General features: G+C 39.5%; 1 protein-coding gene across 3 annotated transcripts in view; it reads right to left on the bottom strand.

Annotated features, from left to right (window-relative positions):
* Positions 1-19,127, bottom strand: part of LOC115253729 (monocarboxylate transporter 12) — a 384,960-nt gene that overhangs the window by 137,385 nt on the left and 228,448 nt on the right. The window contains exon 1 of one of the 3 annotated variants that reach the window (XM_029861663.2): positions 12,615-13,768. The exons of the other annotated variants lie outside the window; for them this stretch is intronic. Within the exon in view, the coding sequence (XP_029717523.2) occupies positions 12,615-13,023 (409 nt within the window). The 5' untranslated portion in view covers positions 13,024-13,768. Of the gene's footprint in view, positions 1-12,614; positions 13,769-19,127 lie in introns of those variants that run through there. 3 annotated transcript variants of the gene reach the window in all.

Raw genomic sequence — 19,127 nt, 5'->3', positions numbered from 1 at the left:
ATCATAACTCAAGAATGAAGCATCGTAGAAAGGTTTTTTAAATGAAAAATGAAAGCAAATTTTCTCAGAAATCCAAAATGAACTGGAAAAAGTTTTTCACAAAATTTTTCACAGTTGAATAAATTGAAGAAAAGCCGGAAACACTATGCCTGAACTCGTGGAAAATTTGCAGAAAAGTACTTTTGAGAAGGTTATTTTATAAGCTTCAATAGCTGAAATTTTTGGAATGCACTTTTTTTACTTATGGCCAATTTTGTTGAAAAATGTCCAAATGTGCCATATAAGCCTTTTTTTGAAAAATCATAACTGAAGAACGACGCATCGTAGAAACAAGGTTTTTTTTTAGAAAATGTAAGAAATTGTTTCATAATGTCACCTGAAAATTTTCCATGAACAAGAATTCCTTTAGGAACGTGGCTAAACGTACTCTCGTACGGGTTTGGGCCGAATGGTCTCAGATTTTCATGAAAAATTTTCCACATGCAAGGCTAATGGATATATGACCAAAAAACAACTGAAAAAAAAATTCAGGGTCGCCTATTTTTCCGGAAAACCCAGGCGGAAATTATTACTTTGAAAAACCATAACTCAAGAACGAAGCATCGTAGAGGCAAAGTTTTTTTTAGAAAATGAAGGCAAATTTTCTCAGAAATTCAAAAAAATAATATGAATTGGAAAAAGTTTTCCACAAAATTTTCCACAGTTGAAAAAATTCGTAAAGAAAATCCGGAAAAACTATGCCCGAACTCGGGGAAAATTTTCAAAAAAATATTTTTGAAAAGGTGATTTAATAAGCTTTGTTCGCTGACATTTTTGGAATGCACTTTTTTTAAATTGTATGCACATTTTTCAACAAAATTAGTCATAACTCAAAAACGAAAAAAAAGTACGTTCCAAAAATTTTAGCGATTAAAGCTTATGAAATAACCTTCTCAAAAATATTTTTTTGAAATTTTTCCAACTGTGAAAAATTTTGTGGAAAACTATTTTAAGTTCATATTTTTTTGGATTTCTGAGAAAATTTGCCTTCATTTTCTAATAAAATACTTTGCTTCTACTATGCTTCGTTCTTGAGTTATGATTTTTCAAAGCAATTAGTGTCAGGGGAAAACAAACAATTTCCACCTGGGTTTTTCGGAAAAACAGGGAACCCTGATTTTTTTTTCATTTTTTTGTTCATATATCCATGAGCCTTGCATGTGGAAAAAGTTTCATGAAAATCTGAGACCTTTCGGCCCAATCCCGAACGGCAATAAAAAAAATAAAAAAATGCCCAACTCTTCCAAGAGTACGTGTAGCCCCGTTCCTAAAGGAATTCTTGTTCATGGAAAATGTTCAGGTGACATGATGAAACAATTTCCAAAGACCTGTCAAAGATGTTTGAATATTTTGCAAATTTCGAATGAATTTCTGAAGGTATTTCTGGTATTATTTCTGAAGGAATTTCACTGAGAACTTCCAGAGGATCTTACTTTCACAAAAACTTTAGAAAGATATCCCGGTGGATCTTCAAGAAAAAAAAATCGGAACAACTTTTGTTACAGTTCCTAGAAGAACTTCCAGAGAAGCTTCTGGAAGTATTTTCGGATGAACTGACAAACTTGACGAGCAGCGCCGGCGAGATATTCTTCATGAACTTCTGAAAAAACTCACGGTATCACTTCTAGAAGAATTCCTGGGAATAACTTTTGATCAAATTCTCGAAGGTACTTTCAGAAGAATTTCTGAAAGAATTCTCACTTATAGAAGGATTTCCGAATTATGTTCTGGAAAAGACTGTAATATCTGTATTAACTAGATTTTTGGTTCGAGACTAGTTCATCTCGGATTTTGGAAGAGATCGCAAAGGAACTCCTACAGAAGTGCCCGGAGGAACTTCTAGAAGAATCTCCGTTAGAACATCTGGATGCAAATTCTGAACAAAAAAAAAAGACTTACACAGATAAAAATAATGAGATTTACACGTCATGTAAACTTCAGTTTAGTCATGTAAACTTACTTTTAAGATGATTTTCATGATATATCATGTAAATTTGTGTTATATGTCATGTAAACACACAGAGTCGTGCTGGATTACATGACATATAATGGAAGTTTACATGATATTTTATGAGTTTTACATGATATGTCATGTAAACTTCTGTGATATCCCACACTCCAATCATGTGCATCATATGTCACAGAATTTTACACTCTTTTTTCGATCTGTGTATGATTTTTTGACTAACTACCAGTGAAAAACTTCTGCAGTGATTCCCGTAAGAACTCTAAGAACTATTCCCGGAGGAACTCCCACACAGATCGAAAAAAGAGTGTAAAATTCTGTGACATATGATGCACATGATTGGAGCGGGGGATATCATAGAAGTTTACATGACATATCATGTATAAGTCATAAAATGTCATGTAAACTTCCATTATATGTCATGTAACTCAGCATGACTCTGTGTGTTTACATGACATATAACATAAATTTACATGATATATCATGTAAACCATCATAACACTAAGTTTACATGACTGAACTGAAGTTTACATGACGTGTTAATGCCATTATTTTTATCTGTGCAGAGAAATTCACAGTTGAACTCCTAAAAGAAATTTAGATAGATTTTCTGAAGGAAACCTCATTGGAGCTTCTAGAGAAATTCCTAGAGGATTTCGAGAATTATTTGGAACTTCGACAAAAATAGCTAATGGAATTCCTGAGAGTTTCCTAGTCGTTACCCAGAGAACTCCTGAAGGGCTCTTCTAAATAATTTCTAAATTATTGAAGATTAAATATGAAATAGGAACAAATCGAGCCAGAAATTGAACTGCATAGGTGCCGGTAGGCAGTACAATGTTTGTCGCCTGTGAAGTACGCATACATTGAGAAAGTACATTTAACCCAAAAAGGGATACCTTCATGGCCTCAGTTTCGTCACCTCGCTGAGTGTGTTCCATCAAAGACGAGCTCTGAAAGGCGCCTGGGGTCCAATGGACCCCAGGTATCCCTTTTAGGGTTAATACAGTGATAGACATTCGTTTAGCCGAGAACAAAAAAAGTGTCAGGAAACTCATACAAAAGATTTTATGATAAAACTTTTTAATCGTAGTAATAGTATATCTAGTACAGTTTTATAAAAATGTGATACATTAAACTTACATATACACTGAAACAAAACCGAGGGTAAAAACCCTTCAAATTTCATTTTTTGCCTAGACATTCGTTTAGCCGAGGTATATGAAAAATTGGTTTTCAATAGATTTTTTGCAATTTCGTGAGTATATTTCGAGAATATACTCCAAGGCATTTAGTTTATGACGTGTTAGCAAGATATTTGACATTGAAAGTTTATTTATTTGTGAAATTCAGAGAAATATTATAAAAAAATGTCCCGATAAGGAGAAGCGACGATAAACAAATTTATTTAAGGAAACTGATTTCTGTAAACACTCAAACGTAAGCTTGATTAGCAGTTTTGACAATATTGCACAGAATTATTGTCAGAAATGTTCAAATTATTGCATAAAATGTCATGAAAAAAAAAATAAGTATATTGGTTTTTGGTAGGTTAAACTTTAAAATGGGATTGATGAAAGCTATAATTAATAGTTCTGCATTGGAATAAATTCGTGCCCTAATGCCTGTGGAGTATACCTGTTTGATACTACCATTACTAAATGAGTTAGAAGACTGCAAAGTGAAAGAACTGCAAGAAGTGTCAAATTTTGTGTACCCTGTTTATTCAAAAGCAGATGCTTATACAAAAATGCAAGATTTGGTTAAATAATTGGCTTATTTAATTCAATCTGAAGAAATATATTATAAATGAGTCTTAGTTGTGAACCACATTCATTTTTAACATGATTTATTTGAAAAGAATGTCTAAATTATGAAACAAGTAGTTCATGCTAGAAATTTGAATACTTTCGGTGCCATTTCTCGAAATATGAGCCGACCAATCTATATTATTTCCACCAGAATACAGTCTAGAAGATATTGGGAGCTATTAGAAGACGTAATAGTAGTAAACGCTGTGACTTATGCAAGTGAAACCATCATATTTCATCAAAACAATACTTAAATACGTGATTTTTTTATGGTTTGTGTTATTTTTTTTCTGTTAAAAACGTTGTTTTTCGCAAAATTTCAACCTGCTTTGGTCATGAAACTTTCATTAGATTCTTTTGAAACACTTCCGATAAAAATAACCACATCGAATCTCAATTGAAAAACATTTAAAATATTATGACATATTTATATGAGATGCATGCAAAATTAATATGGCAACACTTCCAAAAACGATCTAATTCATGATTTACAAGTCGATCTATAATGCAGATCACCATACAAAATGACTTTGTAGGATATTTTTCGAAATTTTATAGTTTTTTATTATGGAATTCTAAAAATTGTACAATTCGGCTAAACGAATGTCTAGGCAAAAAATGACATTTGAAGGGTTTTTACCCTCGTTTTTGTTTCAGTGTATATGTAAGTGTGATGTATCACATTTTTATAAAACAGTACTAGATATACTATCACTACGATAAAAAAGTTTTATCATAAAATCTTTTGTATGAGTTTCCTGGCACTTTTTTGAAATTTTTTTAGCCTCGGCTAAACGAATGTCTATCACTGTATAAGATACACTAAAAATAAATAAACAATACACGAAACTCTTCGACAGAACACATATGATAATAAAAATCCCAGATATTTCCTTACATCCATTTGCTTGTTAAGTCTTTGGTTTCAAATAAAATTGCCCAGACACATTGCTGTTCTACAAGTTCGGCTGGTGAGACCCAGGGCCATAGGACTCATCATGGGCTATTCATTTTCCTCGTTGACAACCTTTTCACCATGTACATAATTAATGGTTTTCATTGCACTGGACCACCTACGGAGAAAGCCGAAAGGTTAGTGGCGACAGTGAGTGGTGTGCAAAATATATACGAATTTAACCATGCATTGGGGTTAGCTTAGGATATTCTGGGGTGGGGTTGTAGAAACATTGCAATCGTTGGTTTTCATCCATACACAAATTCCAACTGGCCCCTAAGTAGTTTACCACGGACAATGACAGAAGTTAAAGTCGCGTAACGGGTGGGTATATAATGGACATTTGAAAGCTACCATTACTCTTAATGCCAGGAAAATTAAATGAAGCACTTTTCAGCATGAAATTTAGTGGAACATCAAGATAATATATCGTCGATCTTTCCCGATTGCGATTTACAAGCTGTGAAATCGGAACCTCCATGTTATCTATTCCCTGCATCAGCAACAGCAGCACTGTGCTGCACTGTTGCACCATGAATGGACGCCTCTCATGAATAATTTAAATCGAAAAAATAAGCATTATTATGTCGGCTCAATATCGGAGCTGGCCATGTTGTCGTCGGGAGCTGGCGGATCGAATCGTGGACTTAAATCAGCAGTTCGGTTGGGCTGTAAAATATCGAAAGGTCTTTATCGCTCAATTCGAATCAATTTTTCACCAGTTATGGCTACTGTTTATTATTATGATACTACTGCTAATGACATATGTGGTTTGCTGGCTTCCAGTTTATAGTTAAAAAGCTATGGTAGTGATGTTTTTGTACTGTTTTCTGATAATTTTGCAATTATGATGGTTTTCTTCTTCTTCTATTTGGCACAACGTCCTAACTGGAAAAATGTCATCTTCTCAGCTAAAAACTCAAAGCTTTCTCCGCCAATAAGCAGTGATGAATATGACCAAGGAAGTCAAGAAAATTTCTTTTACGAAAAGTTGCTGGACCGACCGTTATTCGAACCCGACAATACTCTCAGCATGATGTTGTTGAACACCCATGTATTTGGCGCATCGGTTATATGGAGCATAATGATTTTTGAAAGAGACAGGATGGGTAAGACTGGGTAATGTTCCCCGAGGCAAGTGGGACCTAAAAAGTGCTAGTTTGGGTTTATCATGCCAAAACATTCTAAACATAGATTATGTTATGACACCACGCACTTCTACGCCAAGAGTGTAAAATTTCAAACTGATTGTTTCCCCCCAAGCTTTCCAGCATATGAAAAAGGGTAGATTGAATGTCAGGAAAACCATTTGTGTTACTTAAAATTTGACTGATAACATATTTATATAGCTAGGTGTAGTAATTACATTTTGTGTAATAAAAATGAAATTTTTCATTGATAATTTTCAAATATGCCTGCTTGCATGTTAAAGTTCGGAAACATTATACCTACACGGAAATAAATCTGATCCTGTTTTTATGATTCACAAATCATAAAACATAAAGATTTGTCATTTTATGAAATCATGATTACGAATCATAATTTCATAATGTGAGCAACTAATATCATGATTCGTTGCAACCATTTTTATGAGCTTGAACTTATGAAAATTATCAAGCGTTACGCGCACTTAGCACATCTGTCAAAACGTGATCATTCAGTGTGTGGTATCGTTGGTGATTGGTGGAAAAAATGAAAAAAAGCTATTATTTTAATTGAAATATAGATTAAAATACAATAGTTACGTCACTTTTTTGTGTTATTAGCGTTCTAGTGTGCTCTTCGTGAAACCATTCTCTCAAAAAAACTGGTAAGTAAAACGTTGTTTCTCATTTCTAAATTCGATTGCACACCATCGTTCTTGTTGTAGAATGCAGGCACCGTCCCGGCAGTGTCCGATTCTATTCCTGTACCGGCTCCATTTAGCGACGCGTGAGTAAAAAAAGCGTGTCGAAATTTCTTCCAAATGATTGAAAAATCATTCTCATTCCAGCTCAACTGGCTACGGCTGTCATTCCTCGCCCCGGATCTGTTCAATCCCGTTACAGCTTCGTTCCTGTTCCGGTCAAACGACACCAGCACCATCCTAAACGCATCTTTCTGTGCTATTGAATATTCTTCATAGTGATTACTATAGAAACATATTTTGCTTTTGGGTCATCATTAAACCACCTCCGAAATGGCGGCAATTTTTTAATTTTTTTTATTCACCAGACTCATAAGCGATGCGCACCCGGAACCATGATTCGAAACCTCAATAACATGATTTAGCTTCATGGTCCTAGAAAATCTGTCAGATTCATAAGCGATGCGCATCCGAAACCATGATTCGAAATCTCAATAACATGATTTAGCTTTATGGTCCTCAGATTCATAAGCGATGCGCACCCGAAACCATGATTCAAAATCTCAAAAATATGATTTAGCTTTATGATTTCAGAAAAAAAGTAACGCATTGGTAGCGTTACGAGACAATGGATCATACCATCATGATTACAAATCATGGTGTATTTTTATAAAACGAAAATGTACTAGGCTCATGAAATCATGAGTCATTTTTATGATTTTTGGGAGCAGAATTTTACCCGTGTATTTTTTTTCTTAATGTAGTATAATAATGTGTATTGTATACACCCAAAGGACACTTTTCATAAAAAAAAATCGTTTTGATATGTTTTAAGCACTTTTTGCAACAGCCGCAATTTCATGGTGTCCCATTACGAAAATAGCATATATGTTGCAATAACGAGTTTAATACGAACTATAGCGGATTGTTTTTAAGATTCTCTAAGTATTCGAGGAGACCTTTCTTCCAACATATGGGTTAGGTACTGCTCTCGTAGCGTCGTCGGTCTAATATTTGATATGTCACCGAAGAGCTGCCTTCTTCAACCTCTTGAGACATCTTCGATCGACATTAATTTGGCCAAGCAGGCTTGGGCGCAGATTTCGCTGGAACATGCTGGTCTATTGCATCCCGAGCAGAGGAGAATACCAAGTTAATAACTACGAAATAACATAACCTGTTTTTATATCTTGTTTTGTTGTTATTAAATTATCAAGGCATAGCTTTTCCATAACAAATTTTGTTGGACAATCTCATTAAGGAGATTCACTAAACAGTGTAAACTGATTAAACTGATTAAACGTCGCGATCACCAAGGCAATCTTCGATTATTTCATTCGCAAAATCATAAAACATTTCAAATAAGCAGAAAATCATGGCTTACGCAACAAATTAATCTGTTTAGTGAGTCCCCCTATTGTGTTATAATCAAGCTATTGATATACATTACCTAAATTACATTTAAATAACATGTTTTGTTGCACTATTGATCAATTTATCAGCAATAATACAACAGTAAAAAGTTTGAAATCACAGCAACAATTCGACGATTATGATCTGTCCCTTTATGTTATTCCATTTTTGTATTCAGGTTAGAAGGAAATTTCTCAACGACTCCTTTTAAGAATTCCTTAAATAATTTTCGGATAAGCACTTGGAAGTTCTGGAGGAACCTTTCGATAAATCCCTGAAGAAGTCTTCAAGAGTACTCCTGGCGCAATTTTCTTAGAAATTCCGTAGGTAATTCTTCTGAGCAATGTTTAGAATTCTTGGCAAAATCTTTTGAAAAACACCTGGAGAAACATTCGGAAAAACTGCTGATGAAATCCTCAAAGAAATTTTAAGATGAACTTCAGGACTAATGATCACAGGAAATTCTGAAGAAATCCTTGAAGGGATTCTATGCAGGATTCTGGAGGAATTTCTAGAGGAGTCTTTGAAAATCCATTAAAGATTCCGTCGAAGAAATCTCGGAGAAATTTCTGGAATATTTTTGAAGTAATGTATGGAAAAGTTTATGAGCAAATCTGTCAACGAATTTCTGGAAGAATTTTATGACAAAGTCACTTGACAAAAACACAAAAGGAGTTTTTGACGGAATCCTTAGAGAAATAAGTAGAGGAGTTTTAGAAAAAAAATATTGCAAACATTTCTAGTGAAAGTCCTGTAGGAATCATCAGAGAAAGTTCAGGAGAAATAATAGCAAAATTTTTGGCGGAATCCTTGTAGAATCCAGGAGGAATATTCGACATAATTCTAGAATCCAGGGAAAATCGGAGGAATTAAAACAAAATTTCAAGAAAAGTTGTAATAATCTGTACAATATTTCCAATATCCCAAAAAAATTCTGCAAAACTGTTGAGCATTCTAAAAATTCTTCAGTTTCTATGCTAAAAAAAAACAAAACAAAGGTCACAAATTGCTATTGACGATCAAACTTATTCAAATACATGTGTTGATTTCAAAACCGTGCTCCGAAAACAATTAAAGTAGAACAGTTTATGAATAACAGGTGGAAATCGAAGCTCGTCGTATTTGATAATATAGAAATTACTAAAGTTCGATTATCTTGCGACTTCAAATCTCTTCGAATGAATTAAAAGCTGAATATAGTATTCTTCGATAATTTGAAAATATTTCTTACGTCAGAGTCAGCAAGCCTCGTTGGATAAATGTATGACTCGTGCTGAAAAAAATAATTTTTCGCAACTCGTTACATAAATAACTACTTCAATAGTGTTTATAATTTTTAAATTTTTAATAGTTTTTTTGTTTGTTCCTTATTTATTTTTGCCCCCCCCCCTCGTACCTGATGAGAGGTCTCGGACATAAAAGAATAATATTTGCATCGGCCTAGGTATTAAACTTATTTAGTAACGAGTTTGATATCATAGCAAATTCTGCTTTCCGATTACTATCAATAACATATTAATATCAAAATTGGTCACGCAAATATTTTCCGAATTCACTGTTATTAAGTTGTTATTGAAACTAACAAAACAAGTTATTTAAATGGTTTCCCAGGAACATTTTTTTGTTATGGTATTTGTTATTTTGCCGCTTATGACAGACAAGTTAATAACACAATATGTTATGGTAATAACTTGAAAATAATCAATTTTATTATTCAGTTATTTTACCCAAATAACACAGCTCCTTAAGCTGTTGTTATTCCCTTCTGCTCGGGACACCACAGAATTAAGACAGCGTTGACGCAGCGAGATTGGCGTCCAATCGCGAAAAACTTTTCCCCAATCGACATGCTACCTTCGCTACCTAGCGAATTCTATCATATCTATCATTTCATTATCCACTTTGATCTCTACTCCCTTATACTATGAGTAGAAAGAGACCAGAAATATGTGTCTTCACAAGGCACGTTAAAATGTCTTCACAATCCATATTGTGGAAAAGGAGTCCAGGAATTTCTCGAGAACTGCACCAGGGATTTCCGGAAAATTCCTCCAGGAGTTCCTCGAAAATTCCTCCAGATACTAATAGAAAATTTTTCCAGGAGTTCCTCGAAAATTCCCACAGGAGTTTCTCAGGAATTCATTCAGTATTTCATCCGGAGTTCTGCTAGGAGTTCCTCGGGATTTTTTCCAGGAGTTTCTCGGGAATTTCTCCAGGAGATCCTCGAGAATTCCTCCAGGAGTTTCTTGAGAATTCTTCCAGAAGTTCCTTCCAGAAGCTTCTCGGAAATCCTTCCAGGAGTCCCTTGGAAATTCCTACAGATGGTTCTCAGGATTTCCCCTAGGACTTCATCTGGAATTTCTCCAAAAGATCCTCGGAAATTTATCTTGGAGATCCTCGGGAATTGCTCCGGCAGATTCACATGAATTCTTTCAGAGGATCCTCGGCAACTCCTTCAGTAGTTCGTCTTAAATTCCTCCATAAGCTTTCCGAGAATTCATTCAGGAGTTTCCCGAGAATTTTTCCAAGAGCCTCCCGGGAATTCCTTCAAGAGTTCCTCAGATTTTTTCACGAAGTTTCTCGAAAACTTCACTTAGAATTCTCTGGAAATATCTTCAGGAGTTCCTCGCAAAATTTTCCAGGAGTCCCTCGGAAATTCCTACAGGGGTTTCCAGGAATTCATCTGGAATTCCTCCAGGAGACTCTTGAGAATTCCTCCCGGAGTTCCTCGAGAATTCTCCCTCATTAGTTTCTCCAGGAGTTCCTCAGTAATTTCTCCAGGACTTCCTCGAGAATTCTTCTATCGGTTTTCCGAGAATTCCTTCAGGAGTTTCCCGATAATTATTACAGGAGTTCCTAGGGAACTCTTCCTAGGGAAGTTTCTCGGAAATTCTTCCGTGAGTTTTTACAGGAATTCCTGGGGAATTCTTTCACGAGCTCCTCGGAAATTCCTTCAGGAGTTTCTCAGAAATTTCCCTAGGACGATTTCTTCTGAATTTTTTCCAGGAGTTCCTCGGAAATATTTCCAAGAGATTTTTGGGTATTCCTCTCTAGGAGTTCCTCGAAAATTTCTCCTGGAGTTTTTAGAAAATTCCTTTACGTATTTCTCGGAATTCCTTCAGGAGCTCCTAACGAATTTCTCCAGGAGTTCCTCGTGAATTCCTCCTGGAGTTCCTTGGATATTCTTCCAGGTGTCCTTCGGAAATTTCTCCATTAGATCGTCTGGAGTTCCTCCAGGTATTTCTCGGAATTTCTTCTAGAAGTTTCTCAGGAATTCCTCTAGGAGATCCTCGGGAACTTCTCCAGAAGATCATCGAAAGATCTCCAGGAGTTCCTTGAATCCCGAGGAACTCCTAGAGAAATTCCCTAGGATATTCTAAGGAAAGAAATTCTCGGCAAAATTGTAGAGAAATTTTCGAGGAACTCCAGAAAGAGTCCCTGAGGAACTCCAGGAGGAATTCCCGAGCAACTCCTGGAAGATTTTTGAAGACTACATGAAGGAATTTTGTAGGAATGGAACTCCTGATGACTTTTTTTGGCAAAGTCTTGGAGCAATTTCCGAGGATTCACCGGAGAAATTTCCTTGGACCTCCAGGATGAACTCCAGAGAAACCTCAGAGGGATTTTCCCAGGAACTCCTGCAGGAATTTCCGGGAAACTCATGGGTCATTTCCGGTGGAGCTTCTGGAGGAATTCCCAAAGAACTCCTTGTGGAAACTCGAGGAACTCCTGGAGACATTTCAAGGAATACGTCAAGGAATTTCCGAGGAACACCTGGATGATCTTCTGGAGAAATTCCCTGGGAACTCCTGAAAAAAAAAAATCGGTTAACTCCTAGGCGATCTCGTGAAGGATTTCCCGGGGAACTCCTAGAGAAATTCCTGAGGAACTCCTGTACGTTTTTGTCAACAAAAATTGAAATGCATTTCATCTGAAATTGTTCCAAGATTTGAATTATTGGTTTGGGTCAACAACAGAAATATTATTTTTCAGCTTTCAAAAGTCTTCACTTAATTTGAAATATCTTCACAAAAATAAATGTCTTCACAGAACTTCAAATGTCTTCAATTTGAAGACGTGTCTTCACATGTGGTAGCCAGATATCACAGACCACAGCAGCATACTCTAGTACGAATCGTACCAACGAGTAGTACAATGCTCGTAGACAGTATGGATCTCTGAATTCGAAAATGACAATCCTACGCGTGCTTAACACGATCTTCACAAGTTGATTCATATCGAGTCCTGATGAAGATCCCAACCACAGGATCGAAACGTAGGCACTGACTGACTGAAAGCCGAAAAAACACCAAGTTTCAGTAAAATCCAGGCAGTCCCCGTAAGAAGTTTTAAATTTAGATAGTATTCATCAATTGGCGAATTCCCCTCTATCAATCAAATCTCTGGATTAAAAGTTAGCAGTTTGATTAATAAACAAATAATGTGAAAGTGTAACTTAGGAAAGGACTTGATATATTTTTAATGAGTTGGATGATTGACCAGACCATTTGCATGACAAGTTTTCGCTTCGCTAAATCTGGATAATTTCATGATCACGTGTAACCTCCCAATGCCCCAACTTACCTGCTGCCGTTGGTTGCTGCCGAAAGATGCTGGCCATCTCCATCATGAACACCCCCGCCGACAGATGCAGCCCGTGGCAGATGCAGTGGATCGTAAAACCGATCACAGTCAGCAGCCAGCCCCAGCCGCCTTCCGGATAGTAGTGCTGTCGCAGGGTCATCAGCTGGCGCAGATCGGCCACCAACCGGGCACCGTAGGGAATCTTCAGCTCCGGACCATTCCGGTGCCGATGGTGCTTGTGTGACCGGTGGTGTCCGGAAGACGCTTCGTAAGCCATGTTGTTGATCCCACTGCAGGAACCGCTCCCACTCAATCCCACCCCGGAGTCTTCCCTGGAGTGAAGCTGCGGCAACGATTGGGACCGCTGCATGGCCAGCGGTCGCATCGTATCGTTCGACGAGAACGACATTTTCTTCCAACTATATTTTTTCCCTAAATTGCCCAACAAACACACACTCTCACTGATTTCACTTTCTCGCACCGGTTCCACCGTTCCGGATGTTCAATCCGGTGTTTCCCAGGTACTCATTTCGATATTTTTCAACACTCACTGCACCACACTCTGCACCGGCGCTTCTCATTCCGCTGCTGGCACATTCGCTTATAGGTATGTTTCGCGCGTGAAACCCCCCTCTAGGAAGGCATAATTACTCCCGGTGTTTGGACGCGTTCTTCACTGATCACTGATTATCATTTTTATGGTCGCAAATTGGAGCTTGATTGCGCCCTCTGCACGACCGCATGCATCTTCCGCCGCCCTTGGAAGCTGTTGCTGCTGGTGGTGAAGAGTAATGGTGACTGTGTCAGAAGGCGTCGTCAGTCCGTTGTTGGTAGATCGACCGGAGAAGGGAAAGAGAAAATCATTTCTTGAGGCACTTTCGGTAAATGTCTGCCACGCCACGGCACCGCACGACGGACCACAACACAGCCAGCCAACCCGATGGATTCCGCACTCCGCCGGCCGGTTGCGATATGCAACAACACGACTCCCGAACAACGTGACGGATCGAAGAGGAGTGTGCAGCACTTATTGCATGTTGCTGGCGTTTTTTTCCCGATTGCTCGCCGCGACGATATATTTCAATTGTGGAACCGCCTGGAGGAGAATACGCGTACTTATGGAGAGCGGCTGATGTCTGCCGTTGATAGCACACCGCCCAGTCAACCAGTGATCGTATAAGATGTTGTATAAGATGCTAAAGTGGAGGCGATATGCGTACATTTCACATGCGCCTAAATGGAGGCATGCACGCATATGGCCTCCACTTTATCATCTTATGCAACATCTTATACAACTAGTGGTTGTCTGGGCGCGCACGTAGGTACACATGCATGGAAAGGCGGTGTTATATGGGGAAAAGCGTGAAATTTAAAATTTACGATATTTTCCTTTGGGAAACAAATGGCTCGGTGATTGGAATGGGGGCATCAAAACGGTATGGTAGGTAATGAATAACGTCCTGAATAAATCGTGGAGTTTTGTTTGATCTTGGATTGGCCATTAGCGAAGCGAATTGGTTTATTTAACCGGATTGAAAAGGTTGAAGGGTTGAGCAACACAATTTCACTTTGAGTTGCTTTATGATTCACTAATAAGATCTATGGATAACCTTTTTGATTCGTGCAGAAAGTCCTAGGTTCCCTGGCCCGTCCCTACTTTTGTATTTTTTTTTTCCTCTTCTTCATCGCTACAATCAGACATGAATTGAAAAAGCCATTTCCTATTTTTCCAAACTTTCAGAATAGTAGTGTTATTCAAGCCCCAATGGATTTTAAAAGGAATCATGAGGTTTTAGGGGCGCTTCACAGGGTCTCAGGATCATTGCAGAGCGCTTTGAAACACCATGAATCGATTATACCTCCTGGGACCCCTTGAAACGCCCTGTAACTTCCCTGGGATCTGCTGTGAAGCATATCTGAGGCTACCTGGAAGCCTCCTGAAGTGTCCTTGAGGCTCCCTGGAACCCCCTGAGACCCTCTGAAACACCTCTGTGACCTATGAAGCGGCCATCAGACCCCATGAAATCCTCTAAAACCTCCTGATATGACCTTCCCGAACTTTCTTAAACGCTCTCGAGCTCGCATTGGACCCCCTGAAACCTCATGGGACCCTCTGAAACACTACTGAGATTTTCTGATACCGCTTGAAATCGCCCCTGCAATCTCCATTTGCTGTCCCCGAAACGTCCTGTGACCGCTAATGACATAGTTACCGTCATTATCCTGTAATCCCATTGAAGCGTCAACGAAACCTGAAGCTCCTGAAATGCCATAAAACAACCCCCTGAAACGCTTCTGATGCTTCTTGAAACCCCCTTTTTTTGGGCTCTCTTCCTGGAAACCCCGTTGTCTCCAGACATGTTCTCGCGAACTAAGTTTCCTCGTTGAAGCCACAACTTAATTTATGCACAAATTTTGCTGTTTTAACAGCATTCCCATGGTCGCTAAACCCTTCGTCCCTCCGGAACCACCAAGAAGGGAATTGCTTCAGAGAGAGGCTAGTGCACACCGCACCCTCAAGGTTAGCTGCGTAGCCTACAGCAATGAACATCGATGACTCGCTTTGGGGAGTCCACGAAGGTAGCATACTAGCGCTGAGCCAGTTTCCCTAGTGGGAATCATCACTCACTTTGTCCTCGGGAGGCAGGCAGGGTCGACACCACGCCTGCTTCCAACTGCACAGTACTGATACCGCGTGCACATCGATTTGGCCTTCCCGCAAGTAAGGCCGTATCAGCCAGCACACAGAAGGACCTCCACCTGCCCCGACCTTTACGGGGACCCCTTTGCTAACCGCGGGCTCGGACCCAACTCAGTAGACCGACGCCACGATAGCAACGCTACCAGGATGTCCTCTCCGCGGCCACTTAATCGCTGTAAGGGTTGATTTCGACCGCAGGGCACCGGTATGACCAACGTAGCCAACTCCGAACCCTTGGGCCATCTGCACTAGCCATTCTCCGAGTCTACGCACCAGCTCCTCTGTGCATAGTTTCAAGACGATGAGGGTGATAGCCGTTGAAACGGCATTCCAGCCAAGCTCATCATCTGACCCCGCTGATTCGTGAAACGGCTACTTCAACCCACGGCCCATACATTGAAGTTACCCGCTTTTACCACCTGCCTTCGCCCTGTCAGCACGGTCGTCATGCAGCTGGATTGCACCGTATCTGCGTGAAATGATCGATAGACCACACCGTGGAGGCGCATACCAGCTACAGAAGAAGCCTCCGTTTACCTTGACCACGAAGCTTTCATAGTTAAGCTAAGTTTCCTGTTACCAAGTAAAGCGCCCAAGTAAAATTTCACCTTTTTCCGTAAGTAATTTTGACATTTGTTTAGCTGACAGCATTTTAACGAAACGATGCTGTAAGAAGGATGTAAAGAAAAGGGCACCAGGTTGTTTACGATTTGGACTTTGGAATCCTTGAAGAAATATTGGGACAAAGCTTCACGAGAAATTTATGAAGATCCACAAATGCGATGAATCTTCTGGCATTCCGTACGAAGGTTTTCTCTGGGATTTCGCAGAAAATCCTCTTGAAATCCTTCCAGGTGTTTCAGTGGAACATCCACCAGGAGTTCGCCGGGGATTCTCATAAAATGTCTCTGAGATTTTCATTTGAATTTCTACAAAAAACCGAGGGGCGGATCACTTCCAAAACAACTGAATCGAAAATGCGTTTTGATGAAAATGCGTTACAAAATGCTCCAATGCGTTGAAAAATGCATTTGAAAATGTAATGCGTTGAAAAATGCGCCAAAATATCCAATGCGTTGAAAAATGCACTGGAATGCATGACGAATTTTTGGAGTTTTAATACATAATGTGTTGAAAAATACACCAATGCGTAGGAAAATGCGTGTTATTTATCAATGCGTATAAAAATGCGAGCAATCCACCAATGCGCATAAAAATGCGTGTTTTCTATCAATGCGTAGAAAAATACGAACAATTTTATCAATGCGTTGAAAAGTGCATGCTGTAAAATTTTGACAGGTGTTGTTCAATTTTAGAAATGCGTACCTTAATACGCTAATGCGTAACAAAATGCGCCAATGCGTATGTCAATACGCAAGGCTGAATCGAAAATGCGCTAGTGATTCGCCCCTCGCAAAAAACCCTCCATGAAGGAATTTTTTTTTCAGGGTTTAATAGCATGGGATCTTTTAGGAGTTCCTTCAGTGTTTTCTCCAGAGGTGTTTTCTAAGATTCTACCAGGAGATTCCTCTTGATATTCCTTCAGGAATTCTTCCGAGGATTCCTCCAAAAATTCTTCCAGGAAATCTTCTGAGGCTTCTTCCAAGAAGCTCCTCCGAGGATTCCTCGGAGGATTCTCCGAGGGAATTCCTGAAGGAATCTACGAAGGAATTCCAGGAGGAATCTCCGAAAAAAATACTGCAGGAATCTTTGGGGGAATTCATGGAGGAATCTCTGGAGGAATTTCCGGAGGAACCGCTGGAGGAGTTCCTGAAGGAATCTCCGAAGCAATTCCTGGGGGAATCTTCGGAGAAATTCCAGGAGGAATTTTCGAAAGAATTTCTGTTCGAATCTCCATAGGAATTCCTGAAGAAAACTTCGAAGGAATGCCTGGAGGAATCTCCGAAGAAATTACTGCATGAATCTCCGGAGGAATTCGTGGAGGAATCTCCGGAAGAATTCCCGGAGGAATCTTCGAAAGAATTTCCGGAGGAATTGTCGGAAGAATTCCCGGAGGAATCTCTGGAAGAATTCCCGGAGGAATCTCCGGAGGAATTATTGGAGGAATCTCAGAAGGAATTTCTGGAGATTCTGGTGATTGCTCCAGAAATTCCATCGGGGATTCCTCCAGGAAATTCCTCCGGGGAAGTCCTGCAGGAATTCTGGAAGATTTACACGGGAATTTCAGAGGTTATTTTGATGAGTTCCTGGGAAACACCTGGAGGAATTTATTGGAAACTCATTGGGGAATTTCTGCAGGACTTCCAGAGGAACTCCTACAAGAATTCACGGGGGACTCCTGGATATACTCTCGGCGAACTCCTGAAGGGATTAACTGGGAACTTCGGGAGGCATTCCCGGGGAACTCCCGGAAGTTTCATCGGGGATTTCCTGGAGGAAGCACTAGAGAATTTCTGGATGATTTCCTGGGGAATCCCTGAAGGAATTTCCGGAACACTTCTTGAGGAATTCCCGGGGAACTCCTGGAGGAATTTTCAGGAAACTCCTGGAGGAATTCCCGGGGAGCTCCTACGGGAATATCCGAGAAACTCCGGAGGAATTCCTGATAATCTCCTGAAGGAAGAACTTGAGGAGAACTTCTGGATGTAATCCCGAACTCCTGGGGGACATTCTAGAGGAATTATCAGGGAACTCCTGAAAGAACTCTTCTAGGAATTTTCGAGTATTAGGAAACCACAGATTTCTTTCGATAGAGCAAGACAGATGAAGAGCAATGCTGCAGATTCTCACATAATTCCCTTCTTTCAGGAAACAAACATATTCATCGAACTGAAGTTGTTTTAAAATTAACCGCAGGAAATCCGCGCTCATTGTGTTTTGCCGCAGCGGCATACTAGCGGATTTTTTTAAGTACATACCGCAGTGCTTCCGCATTCCGTTGTCGGCCCCATTGCGTTTCCCGTTTCAAACTGATGTTGTTTCTTGAGTTCTTTTCTTGTCAAATATTTCACCCTGTGTACTACAAGCCTAAGGCCCCTGTGCACTAACAGCTTAATGCACACTGATGTCTTTGGTGCGAGAGAAGAAACAAAAAAGAGAAAGAGCAATGTCACTTTTACTAACGGAATAATACATCGACAAATTATAGTCCATTTTACGAGCCGTTTTTATGAATGAATTTTGACAGGAGGTAGCGTCCAAGAACCCGTGAAAACCAATATCATCATCAACATTGTGGTCACTTCTTAAAATGGCTCATTCCGTACAGATAATAGTCCATTTTACGAGCCGATTTTATGAATGAATTTTGACAGGAGGTAGTGTCCAATAACCCGTAAAAACCAATATCATCATCAACATTGTTGACACTTCGTAAAATGGCTCATTTACAACATGACTGACAGCATCGCATGACAGTGCCATCTATTGGCAAATCTTTCTGGCTGCGAATTACTTATCAACTGCGAACGCTTAAGTAATTTTGATTGCAAAAGTTTTACGTGAACATTACTTGTTCTATCTTTTTACACAGTACTTACCAGGTGGAAACTAGCCATTAGTAGATAAAATCTCCTATATGGGGTATTTATCCGTCGTTCATATCGCCGCCATTTTTCTGGACCCATCCGAGGCCCGATTGCCGTTGCCGGCGGGTACTCGGTATGGGTTCGCAATGAAGGCGATAGCGATATCCGTCCCCCACTCAGAAACCGCCTGACAAAGCAGCTGCTGAGATGCGTCGCAGTGTTTCAGGTTCAGCTGCGTTATATGTACTGTGATTTGTTCATTGCGGCTTTCTAGAAGGCCGGGCACCTTGGGCCACCCATTGGGTGTCTGTTGTTACACGGATT

The sequence above is a fragment of the Aedes albopictus genome, chromosome 1 (genome assembly GCF_035046485.1).
Source record: "Aedes albopictus strain Foshan chromosome 1, AalbF5, whole genome shotgun sequence".
NCBI classification, from domain to species: Eukaryota; Metazoa; Arthropoda; class Insecta; order Diptera; family Culicidae; genus Aedes; species Aedes albopictus.
The sequence above is the reverse complement of the archived record's forward strand: the minus strand, read 5'-3'. Positions and strand labels throughout refer to the sequence as shown.